The following is an 18100-nucleotide window of genomic DNA, read 5'->3' as shown; positions in this document are numbered from 1 at the left end:
TGTTCAATAAAGGTAATCAAAGGCTGCGTATATTAAAATATATATATATATTTCCATACGTGCCGCTCGGATTGCCTCTAAAACATGCAAGAATAGACATGCCAAATAACTCTTACGCCGAAATATTACTGCAAATTACAAGCTTTTTCATTACCCACTTGGGCATTTCACGTGGCTGAAAATTGTATATTTTCTTTTCAACGTCATCGTTATTTTCCAGGTAATATTTTTAGAAATGTAACACACACACACACACACACACACACACACACACACACACACACACACACACACACACACACACACACACACACACACACACACACACACACACACACACACACACACACACACACACACACACACACACACACACTTCCTCTTCTCATCCTAAGTAAATCCCCTCACAGATTTGTGTATTTCACTTTTATAAGCATCTCGTGCTGAGGCGATAAGTGCTTGAACACGCAGGAAATTCAGCGGACATGTCCGTCTTCTGCATTAACTGCGGATTCGACTGTAGATTGAATAACGGGGGTTCATTGTATGAGTACGTTTAGAAGCCAGCATGTCCGCTGCAATTTGTTTTGAATTGTTGGTACAAAATGGTGCTATTTCTTAATACGTCCATCGACAAGCGCGTTGGCATTTTAATAAAACCTGAAACCCTCTTTTACGTGTAACGTTTACAATCTCATTATTAGCACCGTTGCTGCCAGCGAGCCCTGGGCAATATAGTTAGAGATCTCTGCTTGTCCCCTACATACTGCCGGTCAAAGGGTCTTAGAAACAGACACACATCGAATGTAATTATAGATCGCTGCGAGTGCGCAGTTCCAGTTCACAATGAAGTTCTCCATTTAATGTGACAGCCAAGAACAGTGGGATGGCGACGTTTCAGGTCCCGTATGGATCCTTACATCGGGTAAAAGTGATGCAACTGTAGGTGTCAAAATAAGTCCATAACCCAAATGGGTCACCGTGGTGTTTTTATTTCACAGGACCCGAAAACTTCAGGTCGGAGAAGACAGGACGGGGTCATCTCAAGGAGGACTGGCGAGAGATGCAACAACCCATCATGTGCTCCTACAAGCTGGTGGCCGTGAAGTTTGAGGTCTGGGGCCTCCAGACGCGGGTGGAACAGTTTGTGCATAAGGTCAGTGACCGGGGACATCCTAAATGAGAAGCACGGGGCTGGAACTCCAGCACCTCCTGGGCCAGCTTAATCAGGGCTGGTAACCTGACGGGCCCTCAAACAGAGGCGGCGTGTGTCCCCCCCCCCCCGCCCACGAGTAAACGTGGTGTCCTCAAAGCTAATTATCTTCCAACAACGGGACGTTGAAACCAGCCCAAGCATTACTCCAGGGGGTGACCAACTCCAGTCCTCAAGGGCCACCAGCACGTCAGGTTTTAAGGATATCCTTGCTTCAGCACAGGTGGCTCAGTCAGTGGCTCAGTCGAAGACTGAGCCACTGATTGAGCCACCTGTGCTGAAGCAGGGTTATCCTCAACTTATCCTCAACTTATCCTTCAACTTCGACTGAGCCACCTAGCGGCAATCTCATTGGTCCCTTGGCCCGCCCGCCCGCCCCCGCACACCTCTCATTGGCCTCACACACTCACACCACCCCCTTGGCCCACCCCCCACACCTCTCATTGGCCTGAGGCGGAGTGACGGGCCAAAGGTGCAAAAAAAAAAAAAAACACACACACACACCTCTCTGTCCTCTCCCCCCCCCCATCACACTCACCTCCCCCCCTCCCCGGTGCTCCACTCACCTCCGCTCACCTCCCTCCCGCTCCACTCCCTCCCCGGCGGGGGGACACGCGCCCACCTAAGAGGCGCCCGGAAGCCGCTTCACTCACCTCCCTCCCACTCCATTCCCTCCCGCTCCACTCACCTCCCGCTCCACTCACCTCCCTCCCACTCCATTTCCTCCCGCTCCACTCACCTCCCGCTCCACTCAACTCCCTCCCACTCCATTCCCTCCCGCTCCACTCCCTCCCCGGCGGGGGAACACGCGGCCACCTAAGAGGCGCCCGGAAGCCGCTCCATTCCCTCCCGCTCCACTCCCTCCCCGGCGGGGGGACACGCGGCACCTAAGACGCGCCAGGAAGCCGCTCCCCTCCCTCCCGCTCCACTCCCGCACTCACCTCCCTCCCGCTCCACTCCAGCACTCACCTCCCTCCCGCTCCACTCCAGCACTCACCTCCCTCCCGCTCCACTCACCTCCCTCCCACTCCATTCTCTCCCGCTCCACTCCCTCCCCGGCGGGGGGACACGCGGCCACCTAAGAGGCGCCCGGAAGCCACTCCTCCCGTCCGCTCTCCCCCCCTCCTCCTCCCCTCCGCTCTCCCCCCCCCTTCCTCCCCCCCTCTCCGCTCTCCCCCCCCTCCGCTCTCCCCCCCCTCCTCCCCCCCCCTCCTCCTCCCCCCCTCCTCCCCCCCACCTCCTCCCCCCCCCGCTCTCCCCCCCCTCCTCCCCTCCGCTCTCCCCCCCTCCGCTCTCCTCCCCCCCCGCTCTCCCCCCCCCTCCTCCCCCCCTCCGCTCTCCCCCCCCCTCCTCCCCCCCCCCTCCGCCCCTCCGCTCTCCCCCCCCTCCTCCCCCCCTCCGCCCCTCCGCTCTCCCCCCCTCCTCCCCCCCTCCGCTCTCCCCCCCCTCCTCCCCCCTCCGCTCTCCCCCCCCCCTCCTCCCCCCCTCCGCTCTCCCCCCCCTCCCCTCCGCTCTCCCCCCCTCCCCTCCGCTCTCCCCCCCCCCTCCTCCCCTCTGCTCTCCCCCCCCTCCTCCCCTCCGCTCTCCCCCCCCCTCCTCCCCTTCGCTCTCCCCCCCCCCTCCTCCCCTTCGCTCTCCCCCCCCATCCTCCCCTTCGCTCTCCCCCCCCCTCCTCCCCTTCACTCTCCCCCCCTCCTCCCCTTCGCTCTCCCCCCCTCCTCCCCTTCGCTCACCCCCCTCCTCCCCTTCGCTCTCCCCCCCCTCCTCCCCTTCACTCTCCCCCACCCCTCCTCCCCTTCGCTCTCCCCCCCCCTCCGCTCTCCCCCCCCTCCTCCCCTTCGCTCTCCCCCCCCCTCCTCCCCTTTGCTCTCCCCCCCCCTCCTCCCCTTCGCTCTCCCCCCCCTCCTCCCCTTCGCTCTCCCCCCCCCTCCTCCCCTTCGCTCTCCCCCCCCATCTCCCCCCCTCCTCCCCATCGCTCTCCCCCACCCTCCTCCCCTTCGCTCTCCCCCCCCCCTCCTCCCCTTCGCTCTCCCCCCCCTCCTCCCCTTCGCTCTCCCCCCCCCCTCCTCCCCTTCGCTCTCCCCCCCCTCCTACCCTTCGCTCTCCCCCCCCATCCTCCCCTTCGCTCTCCCCCCCCTCCTCCCCTTCGCTCTCCCCCCTCCTCCCCTTCGCTCTCCCCCCCTCCTCCCCTTCGCTCACCCCCCTCCTCCCCTTCGCTCTCCCCCCCCTCCTCCCCTTCACTCTCCCCCCCCTCCTCCCCTTCGCTCTCCTCCCCCCTCCGCTCCCCCCCCCCTCCTCCCCCTTCGCTCTCCCCCCCCCCTCCTCCCCTTCGCTCTCCCCCCCCCTCCTCCCCTTCGCTCTCCCCCCCCCCGCCCCCATCTCCCCTTCGCTCTCCCCCCCTCCTCCCCATCACTCTCCCCCCCCTCCTCCCCTTCGCTCTCCTCCCCCCTCCGCTCTCCCCCCCCTCCTCCCCTTCGCTCTCCCCCCCCCCTCCTCCCCTTCGCTCTCCCCCCCCCCTCCTCCCCTTCGCTCTCCCCCCCCCTCCTCCCCTTCGCTCTCCCCCCCCCCATCTCCCCTTCGCTCTCCCCCCCCCTCCTCCCCATCGCTCTCCCCCCCCCTCCTCCCCTTCGCTCTCCCCCCCCCCATCTCCCCTTCGCTCTCCCCCCCTCCTCCCCATCGCTCTCCCCCCCCCCCTCCCCTTCGCTCTCCCCCCCCCCTCCTCCCCTTCGCTCTCCCCCCCCCTCCTCCCCTTCGCTCTCCCCCCCCTCCTCCCCTTCGCTCTCCCCCCCCCCTCCTCCCCTTCGCTCTCCCCCCCCCCTCCTACCCTTCGCTCTCCCCCCCCCCTCCTCCTCTTCGCTCTCCCCCCCCCTCCTCCCCTTCGCTCTCCCCCCCCCTCCTCCCCTTCGCTCTCCCCCCCCCTCCTCCCCTTCGCTCTCCCCCCCTCCTCCCCTTCGCTCTCCCCCCCCCCTCCTCCCCTTCGCTCTCCCCCCCCCTCCTCCCCTTCGCTCTCCCCCCCCCCTCCTCCCCTTCGCTCTCCCCCCGCCCTGCCGTCCGCTCTCCCCCCGCCCTGCTGTCCGCTCTCCCCAAGCCCTGCCGTCCGCTCTCCCCCCGCCCTGCCGTCCGCTCTCCCCCCCGCCCTCCCGTCCGCTCTCCCCCCGCCCTCCCGTCCGCTCTCCCCCCCGCCCTCCCGTCCGCTCTCCCCCCGCCCTCCCGTCCGCTCTCCCCCTCCTCCTAGCGGGAAATTTAACTCACGGGCAACGCCGGGTCTCTCAGCTAGTAATCAATAATTGGCATTAGTATCTGCTGTGCGATGCGCTTTCTGAGGAAGGTGCTTAGACAGGATTTCTTTCTTTCAAGTACACCCAGTTTGGGATAGATTCTAGATGTCAGTTTGTCAATATACAAACCAAATGTTAAATTGGAGTCAAGCCACATAACTAAATATTTAAAGCTAGTAACTGAGGCAAGATTAGTGTTAGAGCTGGTTCTAATCAGTAGCTCTGTCATAGGAAATTACGAAATTTAGCCTTAGTCCCGAACACCATAGTTACTGTTTTGTCAGTGTTTAAAAACAGTTTGTTTTGAGCGAGTGATCCGGTTTTCAACCTTTAAAAATAATCAGATTGCTGCATATTTTCAAGGTCAGAGAGGCTGGGACCACGTGTATATAGGATAGTATCAGCATACATGTGCAGAGAGGCTGGGACCACGTGTATATAGGATAGTATCAGCATACATGTGCAGAGAGGCTGGGGCTGCGTGTATATAGGATAGTATCAGCATACATGTGCAGAGAGGCTGGAACTGCGTGTATATAGGATAGTATCAGCATACATGTGCAGAGAGGCTGAGACTGCGTGTATATAGGATAGTATCAGCATACATGTGCAGGGAGGCTGGAACTGCGTGTATATAGAATGGTATCAGAATACATGTGCAGAGAGGCTGGGACTGCGTGTATATAGGATAGTATCAGCAAGAGAGGCTGGGGCTGCGTGTATATAGGATAGTATCAGCATACATGTGCAGAGAGGCTGGGACCGCGTGTATATAGGATAGTATCAGCATACATGTGCAGAGAGGCTGGGACTGCGTGTATATAGGATAGTATCAGCATACATGTGCAGAGAGGCTGGGACTGCGTGTATATAGGATAGTATCAGCATACATGTGCAGAGAGGCTGGGACTGCGTGTATATAGGATAGTATCAGCATACATGTGCAGAGAGGCTGGGACTGCGTGTATATAGGATAGTATCAGCATACATGTGCAGAGAGGCTGGGACCGCGTGTATATAGGATAGTATCAGCATACATGTGCAGAGAGGCTGGGACCGCGTGTATATAGAATGGTATCAGCATACATGTGCAGAGAGGCTGGGGCTGCGTGTATATAGGATAGTATCAGCATACATGTGCAGAGAGGCTGGGACCGCGTGTATATAGGATAGTATCAGCATACATGTGCAGAGAGGCTGGGACCGCGTGTATATAGAATGGTATCAGCATACATGTGCAGAGAGGCTGGGACTGCGTGTATATAGGATAGTATCAGCATACATGTGCAGAGAGGCTGGGACTGCGTGTATATAGGATAGTATCAGCATACATGTGCAGAGAGGCTGGGACCGCGTGTATATAGGATAGTATCAGCATACATGTGCAGAGAGGCTGGGACCGCGTGTATATAGAATGGTATCAGCATACATGTGCAGAGAGGCTGGGACTGCGTGTATATAGGATAGTATCAGCATACATGTGCAGAGAGGCTGGGACTGCGTGTATATAGGATAGTATCAGCATACATGTGCAGAGAGGCTGGGACCGCGTGTATATAGAATGGTATCAGCATACATGTGCAGAGAGGCTGGGACTGCGTGCATATAGGATAGTATCAGCATACATGTGCAGAGAGGCTGAGACTGCGTGTATATAGGATAGTATCAGCATACATGTGCAGAGAGGTTGGGACAGCGTGTATATAGGATAGTATCAGCATACATGTGCAGAGAGGCTGGGACTGCGTGTATATAGGATAGTATCAGCATACATGCGCAGAGAGGCTGGGACTGCGTGTATATAGGATAGTATCAGCATACATGTGCAGAGAGGCTGGGGCTGCGTGTATATAGGATATTATCAGCATACATGTGCAGAGAGGCTGGGACTGCGTGTATATAGGATAGTATCAGCATACATGTGCAGAGAGGTTGGGACAGCGTGTATATAGGATAGTATCAGCATACATGTGCAGAGAGGCTGGGACTGCGTGTATATAGGATAGTATCAGCATACATGTGCAGAGAGGCTGGGACTGCGTGTATATAGGATAGTATCAGCATACATGTGCAGAGAGGCTGGGACTGCATGTATATAGGATAGTATCAGCATACATGTGCAGAGAGGCTGGGACTGCGTGTATATAGGATAGTATCAGCATACATGTGCAGAGAGGCTGGGACTGTGTGTATATAGGATATTATCAGCATACATGTGCAGAGAGGCTGGGACTGCGTGTATATAGGATAGTATCAGCATACATGTGCAGAGAGGCTGGGACTGCATGTATATAGGATAGTATCAGCATACATGTGCAGAGAGGCTGGGACTGCGTGTATATAGAATAGTATAAGCATACATGTGCAGAGAGGCTGGGACTGCGTGTATATAGGATAGTATCAGCATACATGTGCAGAGAGGCTGGGACTGCGTGTATATAGGATAGTATCAGCATACATGTGCAGGGAGGCTGGGACTGCGTGTATATAGGATAGTATCAGCATACATGTGCAGAGAAGTTGTCTTAGAAACTGTGGGCAGGTTATTTATAATGACAGAAAGAAATAAAGGCCCCAGAACAGGGATAACTGTGGCGGTTTTCCAGTGCTCAGGGAATTGGCAGGAAGACAAAATAGAGTTTATTAAGGAGGCAATTGATTTAGCAATGATGGGAGCACCAAGGCATAGGATTGCAATTAGTCAGGTGCGACATGGATTGTTTAGGTTTAGTTTGAGTTTCTCTAGTACAATCTCTTCTTCACACACTGGGTTACATTGAAATCCATGAGCACAGTGAGGAGGGGGACTCGCTGTAGGGGTGCATCCAGTCTGCGCTTCCCGATTAATGTCATATTTGAGTCTCGCTAATAAGGAAGAAGCACACCCCACAACGTATTCATTCAATGTGTTGGCAATGGCTGAATGATCAGAGAAAATAACATCATTCTTTTTGATAACGGAAGGGTCTTGATTCCAGGGGCTCAAAATATTATGGATGACCTTGCAGAATTGTGCAGGATTCGATATGCTGATTTGCAAGAGTAATTCCCTCTAACATCGCATATCCACTAAGGGCCATTCAGGTTAGCACTGGGATTGAAGCCAAGATAGGCACACCTAAGATACCTGGGTAATATGTTAATCAGATATGCAAATGACTTCAATCACGTCTCAGAGGTGCCCACGTGTCTTTCCATGTGTTGTTTGAAGGTATATTTGAGGAGATATCTATCCATCCATCCATCCATCCATCTATACATCCATCCATACATCCATACATCCATCCATCTATCCATCCATCCATCCATCCATCCATCCATCTATCCATCCATCTATCCATCCATCTATCCATCCATCCATCTATCCATCCATCTATCCATCCATCTATCCATCCATCTATCCATCCATCTATCCATCCATCTATCCATCCATCTATCCATCCATCTATCCATCCATCTATCCATCCATCCATCCATCCATCCATCCATCCATCCATCTATATCACTTGGGCCTTTAACAGAGATGGGTCTTTCTCCCGCATTAGCATAGTGGATTTGAATTAAACTCAAGGAAAATCACGCCCCCCACGATTCCAGGTAACCTAACATAATGTGCCTGGATTTAACGGAGCTGAGAGCACCTGGGACGGGGGTGAGCTTACCCACCACTCACTGTAAAGGAGACCTCGCATATTAATGGCTTCCCCCCCCCCCGACTCTTCCCAGGTGGTGAGAGACATCCTGCTGATTGGTCACCGGCAGGCCTTCGCCTGGGTTGATGAATGGTATGGTAAGTACCCTTCTTAAGGCACAAGCCATGCAATAGATACATAGTATACAGAGCATGAAAAGTAGCGGAGGGTCTTTAAGGGAACGCTACACCCATTTGTAACCGCTGTGCTGCCAGTCGGGCCTACAAGGCAGTGTGGAGCTGGGGGAGGATGATGTGTAGGGAAATGTATTACTCACGCCTACACCCACACCCCACACCCCACACCCCACACCCCACACCCCACACACACATTAGTTAAGGCGACAAAAAACCTCCACATTTAGCATATAGCCAATAAAGAATATCACTTGTCTTAGGACAGGTCTGCAGCCCCGCCTTTCACCATTATCACCTCGCATCCAGTGCTCCCATTGCCGCAAAGGATTCTGGGAAATGACATGCAAATAGGCACACAATGTATCACCTTGGCGGGTGAATAGCTAAAGTTTGGCTCCAACGATGTCTCGCTCTCCAAAGCCCACATTTCAGAGTTAATGATGGGACGCCTTCGTTACAAAGCAAGGCGATAAATCTTCTTCTCTAAACAAAACCGATAGACCTCACCAACGCGGATATGCAGAATTTGGAGCCAAGAGCTTAATTCAAAATAATATATTTATATATATATACAGTGTTCGACAAATCTATACATTTGCAAGCCCCGGGCGAGTGGATTTAACATCGTGGCGAGCGCCTATTGGCCCAAGCAGCACACGTTTGGTACTAGGTGGTGAGAAGATTTTTTTGTTCGGCGAGTAGGTTTTTTGGTGATTTGTCGACCACTGTATATATATATATCCATATATATATATCCATATATATAGTCATTAGAATGCAGTCATAAAGTGTCTTTATCACAATGGCAGGTCGTCGGGGAGGAGTTCTGCGCTTCCTTGTCTCGGCGCCAGGTGAAACCCAGAGCTGCAGAAATGTAACAGATATTAGTTGGGACCAAGAAGACAGAGTAGAGGTGCCAGGGCTGTGAGCGGATCCGAGCCAGACGGATCAGAGCCAGAAGAACCTGCAGTGAATGTGACTGCGAAGGAAGGGATTTAAAAGGAAGACTTGGGTTCATTGATCAATGTCACACATTAATAACAGTAACTTTTATTTCGTATAGCGCTTTTCTCCCAGTGGGACACAGAGCGCGTCTCAATGACAGCCCAGCGCGCGGTACGCAGCACATAGGAATGTTACAGGCACAGACCCTGCCCCGTGGAGCTTACAATCTATGTTTTTGGTGCCTGAGGCACAGGGAGATAAAGTGACTTGCCCAAGGTCACAAGGGGCTTGTCAATAAGCAGTAATGAGCTCAATGCCAGAGAGTTCCTAATCTATTTGTGGGGCCTCCAAAAAAAACAGCATGTGATTGGGGGAAGATCCCCGTCCTATTGATAACGGTCCAATTCTTTTGTTTGATCAATCTGGCGTCCTATTGTTAAACAGACATTGTCCGAGCGCTGCCGGTGGAAGGAGCAGCCCCCTCCCAAGTCTCAGCAGGCCATGTTTTCAAGTCATAATCACTGAGTCACCTATGCTGAAGCTGGGATATCCTGAAAACCTGACCTGTTGGGGGGGGGGGGAGGGGGTTAATCCTGAGCACCCCTGTTCTATAAATCATATGACAGCCATAAAATGCTCCCAGCACTGGAATACTAGGTCTGTGTGTGCTCTGTGGCTAGGGAAAGGCTACCCCCTGGTGGTAAATAGGTATAACTACATCTTTAACAAAAATCCTTCCTTGCCACATGCAGCTTTAACCTGCAATCCCTGAGGCTTTTGTTAAAAAAAAAAAAAAAAACGTCTAGCTGGCTGCCCTAAATAAGTCTAACTATGCTAATAGCAAAGATTTGGCTGCTTGCATTTTTAGGAAATTACTTGCCAGTTGCATTTCTTAGGGGGCCTCTGAATGGGGAAGAATTTGTCAATCAAGTGTTTTCTTTCCCCATTATCCCCCCTGTCCTTATCAGAGACCCAATAAAGATAAGGGGAGGTGAGGGGGGGGGGGGGACTCTGGCTGTACAAACGCTCGCTGATCACACAGTGACATCACACACAAGGGAGCAGCCAGAGGAAATCACACCCCCTCCCAGGTCTCACTTTAATAAATCCATTAAATATACGTATAGGTGTCAGATTTGGGTAAAACAAAAAAGTATCCGTTGCCCAGATGAGACCCCCTTAAATATATCACGGTAATTAGTTCACTTTACTCCTAGGAAAGACGCCCCTTTCACTGCTTTGCAAGGTCCCCCCGGCACCTCAGTGGTTACAGCAGCATTCCTTGACAACGGTTTGTGAAAGCGGTTTAAATAGCTACGTTAGTGGTCTGCGCTTCAAAAACGTGATCACACGTGCAGGACTCACGTCCCTGCCACTGAAGGCTAATGATATACATGTACATGTTATCCGTGGTGCGCTGTTTACCTGTATTTGTGTTGCAATGAATGCACTGTTTCTGTGGTCCCACTGAGTGGTCCTACAACCTACCTGCTTGTTCTTGTCCTGCAACCTACCCGCTTGTTCTCTATCACACACCTTCTGCCCGATGCTGTGCCGATCCTTCTCCTGTTTTACCTGTGTCTGCCATATCCGGATCCTACGATGCGTTCCAGGTTACTATGGAATAACAGAAGTATTATTGCATATGTGTGTGTGTGTGTGTGTTACTATTAGACACAATCTTAGCGAACGCAAAACCATTATTGGAGCGTCACTAAGAGAACGATCTGGGGTCTTTTTTTATTTATATTTTCACAGCTGTCTATTTTAGCATCAATGTAATTGTGAATATTACTTCTCTCAGATAAACTGTACAGGGAAGACTTTGCTGCAAACTTGTATAAATAAGTGGTATTTGGTTCATTAATTATTGCAGGGAGGTGCATTGTTTCCGAATTTGCAGACAGACAGGGCATATCCTCCCCCCCCCCCCCCTATAAGTTGAATTCCTATAATGTTAGTATCTTGTCCCCTGAGCGTGTCCTGCTTAAAATAAAATTCTAGTGTTCAAAATCATGATTTTCCTCATCTTTAGTTTCTGAGGTACCCTTGGTAACCGTTAGTTAGACAGCACTGGGCTCTGGGAAGAGTTCCATGTTAACCTCCCGGACACTTAATGTTTAAACCGCTTCTATCTGCTAAATGGAGCATCGGATTCTAAAAATATAAACAGCGCTGGGACGATCTTTTAAAGCAACTAAGAGAAATAAAATGCCTAAAAATGTCAATCGGCGCAGACTGCTGTTTTAAATGAGCTTTGCTTATAAAAGAAAAAAATTCTGCCAGAGGATTAAAGCAGGGGGTCTCCGGAGCCGAACCGGGGACCCCCTGCTCCCTGAGATACAGCCCTCCGGAGGGGGTGCCGGTATCTCACTGCTGCTGCAGTTTAAAGGTTCCACAGCACACGGCCAATAGGAAGCCATAAGGAATGATGTCGCTGCCTCCTATTGGCCCACAAGACGTGGGACCTTTAAACAGACATTTTCTGTGCCCCTGCTGAAGCTGCTACACCAGCAACCCCTTCCGATGTGCGTACCTCGGGAAGCAGGGGGGTCCCGGAGATGAAAGTAACGCGGTTCTGCTTTGGTGACCCCCTGCTTCAACCCTAACCTTTAAATAAAATAAAAAAAGAGGTAAAGCCACTTTAAATACTGAGAAGATTTAGGACCGGATTCACAACAAGGGCGTAAGACATGATGGAATTTCTGATCTTTTTGCAAAAATAGTATTCATTTGTAAACCCATCTTTTTCCCCATTCCTATACAGGTAAGTGGAATTTATCATACCTTACAAATCCTATCCCTATCTTCCGGAATGATCTTCTAAAGCTGCTTTTAGGAGATCCGTGCCTGCGACCCGTCACTCTTGACCTCTTGTAACCCACAAAGTATACCTTAAATCAGGGGGGGCTCAACTCCAGTCCTCAAGCCCCCCCTCACCCCCCCATCCGGTCAGGTTTTCAGGATATCCCAGGTTGAGCACAGGTGGCTCAATCAGTCCCTGCTTCAGCACAGGGGCCCTCGATCAGTCCCAGCTTCAGCGCAGGTGGCTCAATCCGTCCATGCTTCAGCACAGGTGGCTCAATCAGAGGCCTCTGATTGAGCCACCTGTGCTGAAGCAGGGATATCCTGAAAACTTGTCTTGTTGGAGGAGGCTTGAAATTGAAATTGAGCACCCCTGCCCTCAATAGCTTACTGCCTGATCCACCCTCTCTCCTTCTCCACTGCTTACACCTCTCGTGGCTGACACAAACTAACCTTATGTGTTACTTCTCCATAAAGCTAGTCGCCTTTCCTGCTTTTTTTTTAACCCCCAAAAATCTCTCTTTGTTCCTTTCCCCACAAAGCACACCTTTTTCCCTATGAGAAAAAAAATGATTCAGTTCGGCTTTCTCTCAAATTTTGTTTTAACCACCTCCCCCCTCCCCAAAAACGCAAAATCTTGCCCTTTTTTCAGATATGAGAATGGACGATGTCCGAGAATTCGAGAAAAATATGCAGTACAAAACCAACATTAAAGTTTGCAATCAACATTCATCTGCAATGGATGAGATAGGCCCTCGCGCCACACAAAGTGTATGTGCTGCTTTCCTATTATTCTGCTTGGTAGGACTGGTAAAACCGTGTTTAAAGCCGCAATCCTCCCAGATGCCAATGTGAGGGTAACTCATGCAGGCATACCCCGGTTTAAGGACACTCACTTTAAGTACACTCGCGAGTAAGGACATATCGCCCAGTAGGCAAACGGCAGCTCGCGCATGCGCCTGTCAGCACGTCCTGAACAGCAATACCGACTCCCTACCTGTACCGAAGCTGTGCGCAAGCGGGGAGACTATAGAGCCTGTTACAAATACGTTATTTACATCAGTTATGCACGTATGTGACGATTGCAGTACAGCACATGCATCGATAAGTGGGAAAAAGGGAGTGCTTCACTTTAAGTACATTTTCACTTTACATACATGCTCCGGTCCCATTGCGTACGTTAATGCGGGGTATGCCTGTGTTACATAGTTACATACATGCTCCGGTCCCATTGCGTACGTTAATGCGGGGTATGCCTGTGTTACATAGTTACATACATGCTCCGGTCCCATTGCGTACGTTAAAGCGGGGTATGCCTGTGTTACATAGTTACATACATGCTCCGGTCCCATTGCATACGTTAAAGCGGGGTATGCCTGTATAATGTTGGTATCTCGCCCCGAGCAAGTTACTGCTGTGGCGCAAAAACTCTCCACACTCTCCCTACGGGACTCTCCAGCTGTACCGTCCCCTCCTGCCCCACTACCTACGGGTAATTTGAAACCACGTAAGCCACCTCCTGCTCTTTAATTTAAAAAACAAAAAGGGGGGGGGAGGGGTGTTTGTGTGTTAAAAATCATGATTTTCTTCATCTCTTGCTGCTGAGGCCATCACGATAATATTTAGCGCAGAGGTTCACAAGACCCCCCCACACCCCTCTCCCAAGAGGAAGCCGTGATGTCATACTGTGCCGCTTCCTCAGCGGTGGATTTCAAGATCCGCCGCCCCCTCGGCACTCGCACGTGGTCGAGCGCCTCCTTGCTGCCGCCCCTCCCCCTTCCCGAATAGCGTACGTCGTCGACGTGACGTCGCCACGCACGGCGCCGCATTGCCGTGGCGACACGATGTCATGCCGTCGTTTGACGTGGCGAAGTCACGTTGCCATGGCAACCAGGCGGCGTGTCACGTTGGCGACGTGCGCGGGGCGTCATTTGACGCAACGATTCGGAAGGAGGAGGAGGGCGGAAGCAGGGAGGCGGACGCCACATGCAAGTGCCTTCCCATCAGGCCAGAGAGGACTGAGAGCGCGGCAATTGTATATGGGGCTGGACATTTTTGCCGCTCCCCCAAATTTTGCCGCCCCAGGCCCGGGCCTATCGCGCATAATAGTAAATCCGCATCTGGACTTCCTATTGGCACGCGTGAACGGGACATTTAAATCTGCGGAACTGCTACCAGCGCCCCATACGGAGGTCAGTATCTCAGGGAGCATGGGGTCCCCGGAGCTGAAATTAATAGGGTTCATCTCCGGAGACCCCCTGCTCCTCACCTAGGGGGAGGAAACTTTTTTTTGGGGGGGGGGGAGCATCTGCCCCTTTAATTTGGGGTTTGTAAAACAAATGATATTTAAAAAAAACAACAAACCTCAAAACAAGAAAGCGAGTCTCTGTTTCCCGTTTGTGATCTCAAAAGTTTGCCCAGTTTAAAAAAAACAAAGAGCATCGCCGATGAGTTTCGGCTGGTGTTTCATTCTCATTCGGGTTTCGAACCCACGATCCCGCCCCATCCATATTATTATCTGTTTGACTCGTGATGGTCCAGATCCAAGGACTGACAAACAGTCGCCAAAAGAGGTGCGATACGAGTTGTACAAACCCTCCAAAGTAGGACTTTGCCATGGAAACCTTCATACAGTATACTTCCATTTCCCCTTTTGCAGCCACGGCGCTGCTTAACCTGTTACAGTCTCGGGGGATCCGGTAGTTCCAGCATGATACTGGACCTCCGGCACTGTCTCGGGTCGTGAGCCATCACATGCCCGCGACCCGGACCCCAGAAAGGGAAGTGGAAGAGGATCCACATCCATGTAGATCTGGGTGGCCGTTCCGAGGAAACAGTCAGCCCCGATCACCCTCTGGTAAACTAGCGACATCATTCGGGCGTTGTGAAAGATCTCGCCCAAAAATGTTGATCCATTTGGAACCAGGATGTCTATATAAGCTGAACGGTGCTATATTCAGCTTCAGGAGATGATGACCAGTGAAGTTGAAGATGGTCCTCCTGTAATATCTTGGCTGAAGTTGATGTCCTCCAGGAAACTTGTTTAATTATCCCAGGAACTGAGTGGTCCCCGCAGCCGAAAATTGCACCGTTCAGCTCAGGGTACCCCACTGGTTCCACATTTTTTCTTGAAATTCCCCAGACAGGATTGCTGCTTTAACTTTGATCCAACCCGTTAACCGGCAGAGGTGGGGAGGTGCATGTTGGACTCTGCCAGGGCTAACCACCAATTTCTCTTTTACGAGATCCCCTGAAGTTCTCCGAGACGTTCCGAGATCCCCTTATTTTGTTTGCAGCTTTGGGGGCGGGGGGGGGGACCCAGTGGAACGTGGCATAAGCTATTCAGGTATAGAGTATCTATGGCCAACCACGTTATCTTTCCTCCCTTTCCATCCCGAAAATTCAGATTTCAGACTTCCCTGAGCATCACTTGAAGGTATTTTGTTTAACAGAAGTCTGGGAAGAGGATGGCTTCAATATATCCGTGTCTGCCCAAAAATGGGGAACCAAGAAAGGGAGCACAAAACTTATTGTAGGTGAAGAGTGGCCAACTCCAATCCTCGAGCCACCAACAGGTCAGGTTTAGGATATCCCTGCTTCAGCACAGGTGGCTCAATCAGTGACTCAGCCTTCAAAACAACAACAAATTCAAGGGAAATTCATCATGGCTGTACACATACATAAGTAAAATAAAATAATATACTCCCTCACTCCCAACCTCTTCGACTGAGCCACCTGTGCTGAAGCAGGGATATCCCAAAACCTGACCTGTTGGTGGCTCGATGACTGGAGTTGGACACTCCCGGTGTAGGTTATGTATATATATTTAAAAAAATAATAATAATTTAATTAACGACCTAATGAAACCAGTGGGATTTGTCCTCTTGATGAATCTACAGTAGTTATTATATTATTATTTTTTCCCACCAGTTCTGTTGTGGTTTTGCCGCCGGCACACGGTTATAAATAGAAATGATTGAGATGTAGGGGGATTGCAAAAGGATTGCAGCGGGTTTATGTAGGGGAAAAAAAACCCTACTGATTTTCCTGGGGTCCTTTTTCCCTTTATAAGCCTGGGGCACTTCTGTGTACCGCCCGTGCCCTGGTTATGTACGGAATGGGCCATTTGGACGTGGCCATTTTGCCGCGACCAAGTATCTGCCGGCGTGTGGTCGCCGAGAGGCCCCTTCGCCTCCGTCGCTGGACACTCACCCGCCGGCTGTTTTGCGCAATAAGGTAAGTTCATTTTAGGGGTGTTAGCGGTTACGGTAAGGGGTTATGGATAGGGTAAGGGGTTAAGGTTTTTAGGTAAGGGGTTAAGGTTTTTAGGTAAGGGGTTAAGGTTTTTAGGGTAGGGGATTAGGGTAAGGGGTTAAAGATTTTAGGGTAGGGGATTAGGGTAAGGGGTTAAAGATTTTAGGGTAAGGGATTAGGGTAAGGGGTTAAAGTTTTTAGGGTAGGGGATTAGGGTAAGGGGTTAAAGTTTTTAGGGTAGGGGATTAGGGTAAGGAGTTTAGAATAAGGGTTTTTTTGGGTAAGGGGTTAAAGTTTTTAGGGGATAGCGTTAGCACTAGGGGTTAAGATTAAAGGGTTTAGGGCAAGGTTAGGCACCTACCTTGGTGGCAAAACAGCCGGCGGCAAGATGTCCCTGCAGCAAGGTGAGTGGCAGCTAAATGCCAGCGGCGACCTGGCCATGGCAAAGCGGCCACAACCACGTGTCCTAGACCAGTTTTGTAGCCCTGTCAACTTTGCTCCAGAATGACCTTGAGACCTCCACTATATTTAATCCCTTTGCTGTTGAAAGGGAGATCGATTTTTTTTTGGGGGGGGGGGTCGCGTATATATCCAGATATCTTTTCTAAAACGCCAAAAAGACACAAGTTTGTAATATGGAAAGTGGCGCGCCACGGCGGCCACCATCACTGCGTAACTATGTCCCTTGTGTTTCCCCGTCGTAGACATGACAATGGATGAAGTCCGAGAGTTCGAAAGGACAACTCAGGAAGCCACCAACAAGAAGATCGGCATTTTCCCTCCCACCATATCCATCACGGACATTGCCCTGCCTTCAACCACCCGCAGCGCCCCGTCCAGCGCTCCGTCCACGCCTCTGACCACCGACGCGCCCGAATTCCTCACCGTTCCCAAGGACCGGCCCCGAAAGAAGTCCGCCCCGGAGACCCTAACGCTTCCGGACCGCTCGGCCCACAGCACGCAGAGCATGTTCTTCTCGAAAAAGCCGTCGCCGAAGCCTGAGTAACTCATGAATTGCTTGGGGTGGGAGGGGAGGGGGATGTGTTTTTGGGTGGGGGTCTGTTTAAAGTTGATTTCTCCATTACTTAACCTGTTCCGTGGCCCGGGTAGGCCTCTGATACCCTCTGTCCACTAAGGGGTTGACGGCAGCCTTGCCCCCCGTCCCACGGTCTCTTTATTTTGTTACGTCACCTGAATCGGGGAAGCCAGAACTTTTTTTTCTTCTGCGCTGGTGGTTAACCTTTCTGGCCCCCCCCACTTTCGACGTTTGCAAACAAATTCCCATTTGCCGAAAGTGCAACTTTTCAAAAAATATGCTCAGTATTATTCTCCCGCCCCTGAATATGCCGGGACAGAGACAGACAGATCAAAGTTCAATCGAAAATGACAACGTGGGATTAAAAATGCCGGATTTCGCATTTCGCGGCTTTGTCAATTTCGACCGAACTCTCTTTTTCTTTTTTTTTCGGGGGTTCCGGCGAGTGTGAACGAAGCATAAGCAAGAAGGATCGGGGCAAGTTCGTGCACCTGTAGTTAAAACGCCCGTTGGCGACATCACTTCCAACGGGATGACGAGTAATGACGAAGTCCGCTTGACGGGTTAGGAGATCTGACCGACGTGGATGGTTTTCAGCTGTGGGGCTACCATTTATTTTGGGGGGGGGGGGAATCTACTAAAAGCAGAAGAAGTGTATATATTTCTGTAGTAATGGTAATGGAAGTTACAAGTCAAACTAGGGGACCCCCACGTAAAAAAAAAAACTAATTACAATCTAT

General features: G+C 51.6%; 1 protein-coding gene across 1 annotated transcript in view; it reads left to right on the top strand.

The window, feature by feature from the left end:
- The window catches only part of PITPNC1 (phosphatidylinositol transfer protein cytoplasmic 1), a 164468-nt gene extending 147304 nt beyond the window's left edge, over nt 1–17164 (top strand). Inside the window, exons 7-10 of the mRNA XM_075579965.1 lie at nt 1002–1156; nt 8218–8281; nt 12723–12841; nt 17029–17164. Coding sequence (XP_075436080.1) covers nt 1002–1156; nt 8218–8281; nt 12723–12841; nt 17029–17034 — 344 coding nt within the window. The 3' untranslated portion in view covers nt 17035–17164. The remainder of the gene's footprint in view (nt 1–1001; nt 1157–8217; nt 8282–12722; nt 12842–17028) is intronic.
- Nucleotides 17165–18100: the final 936 nt, after the last annotated feature.

Source organism: Ascaphus truei, chromosome 22 (genome assembly GCF_040206685.1).
Source record: "Ascaphus truei isolate aAscTru1 chromosome 22, aAscTru1.hap1, whole genome shotgun sequence".
Lineage (NCBI taxonomy): Eukaryota > Metazoa > Chordata > Amphibia > Anura > Ascaphidae > Ascaphus > Ascaphus truei.
The sequence above is the reverse complement of the archived record's forward strand: the minus strand, read 5'-3'. Positions and strand labels throughout refer to the sequence as shown.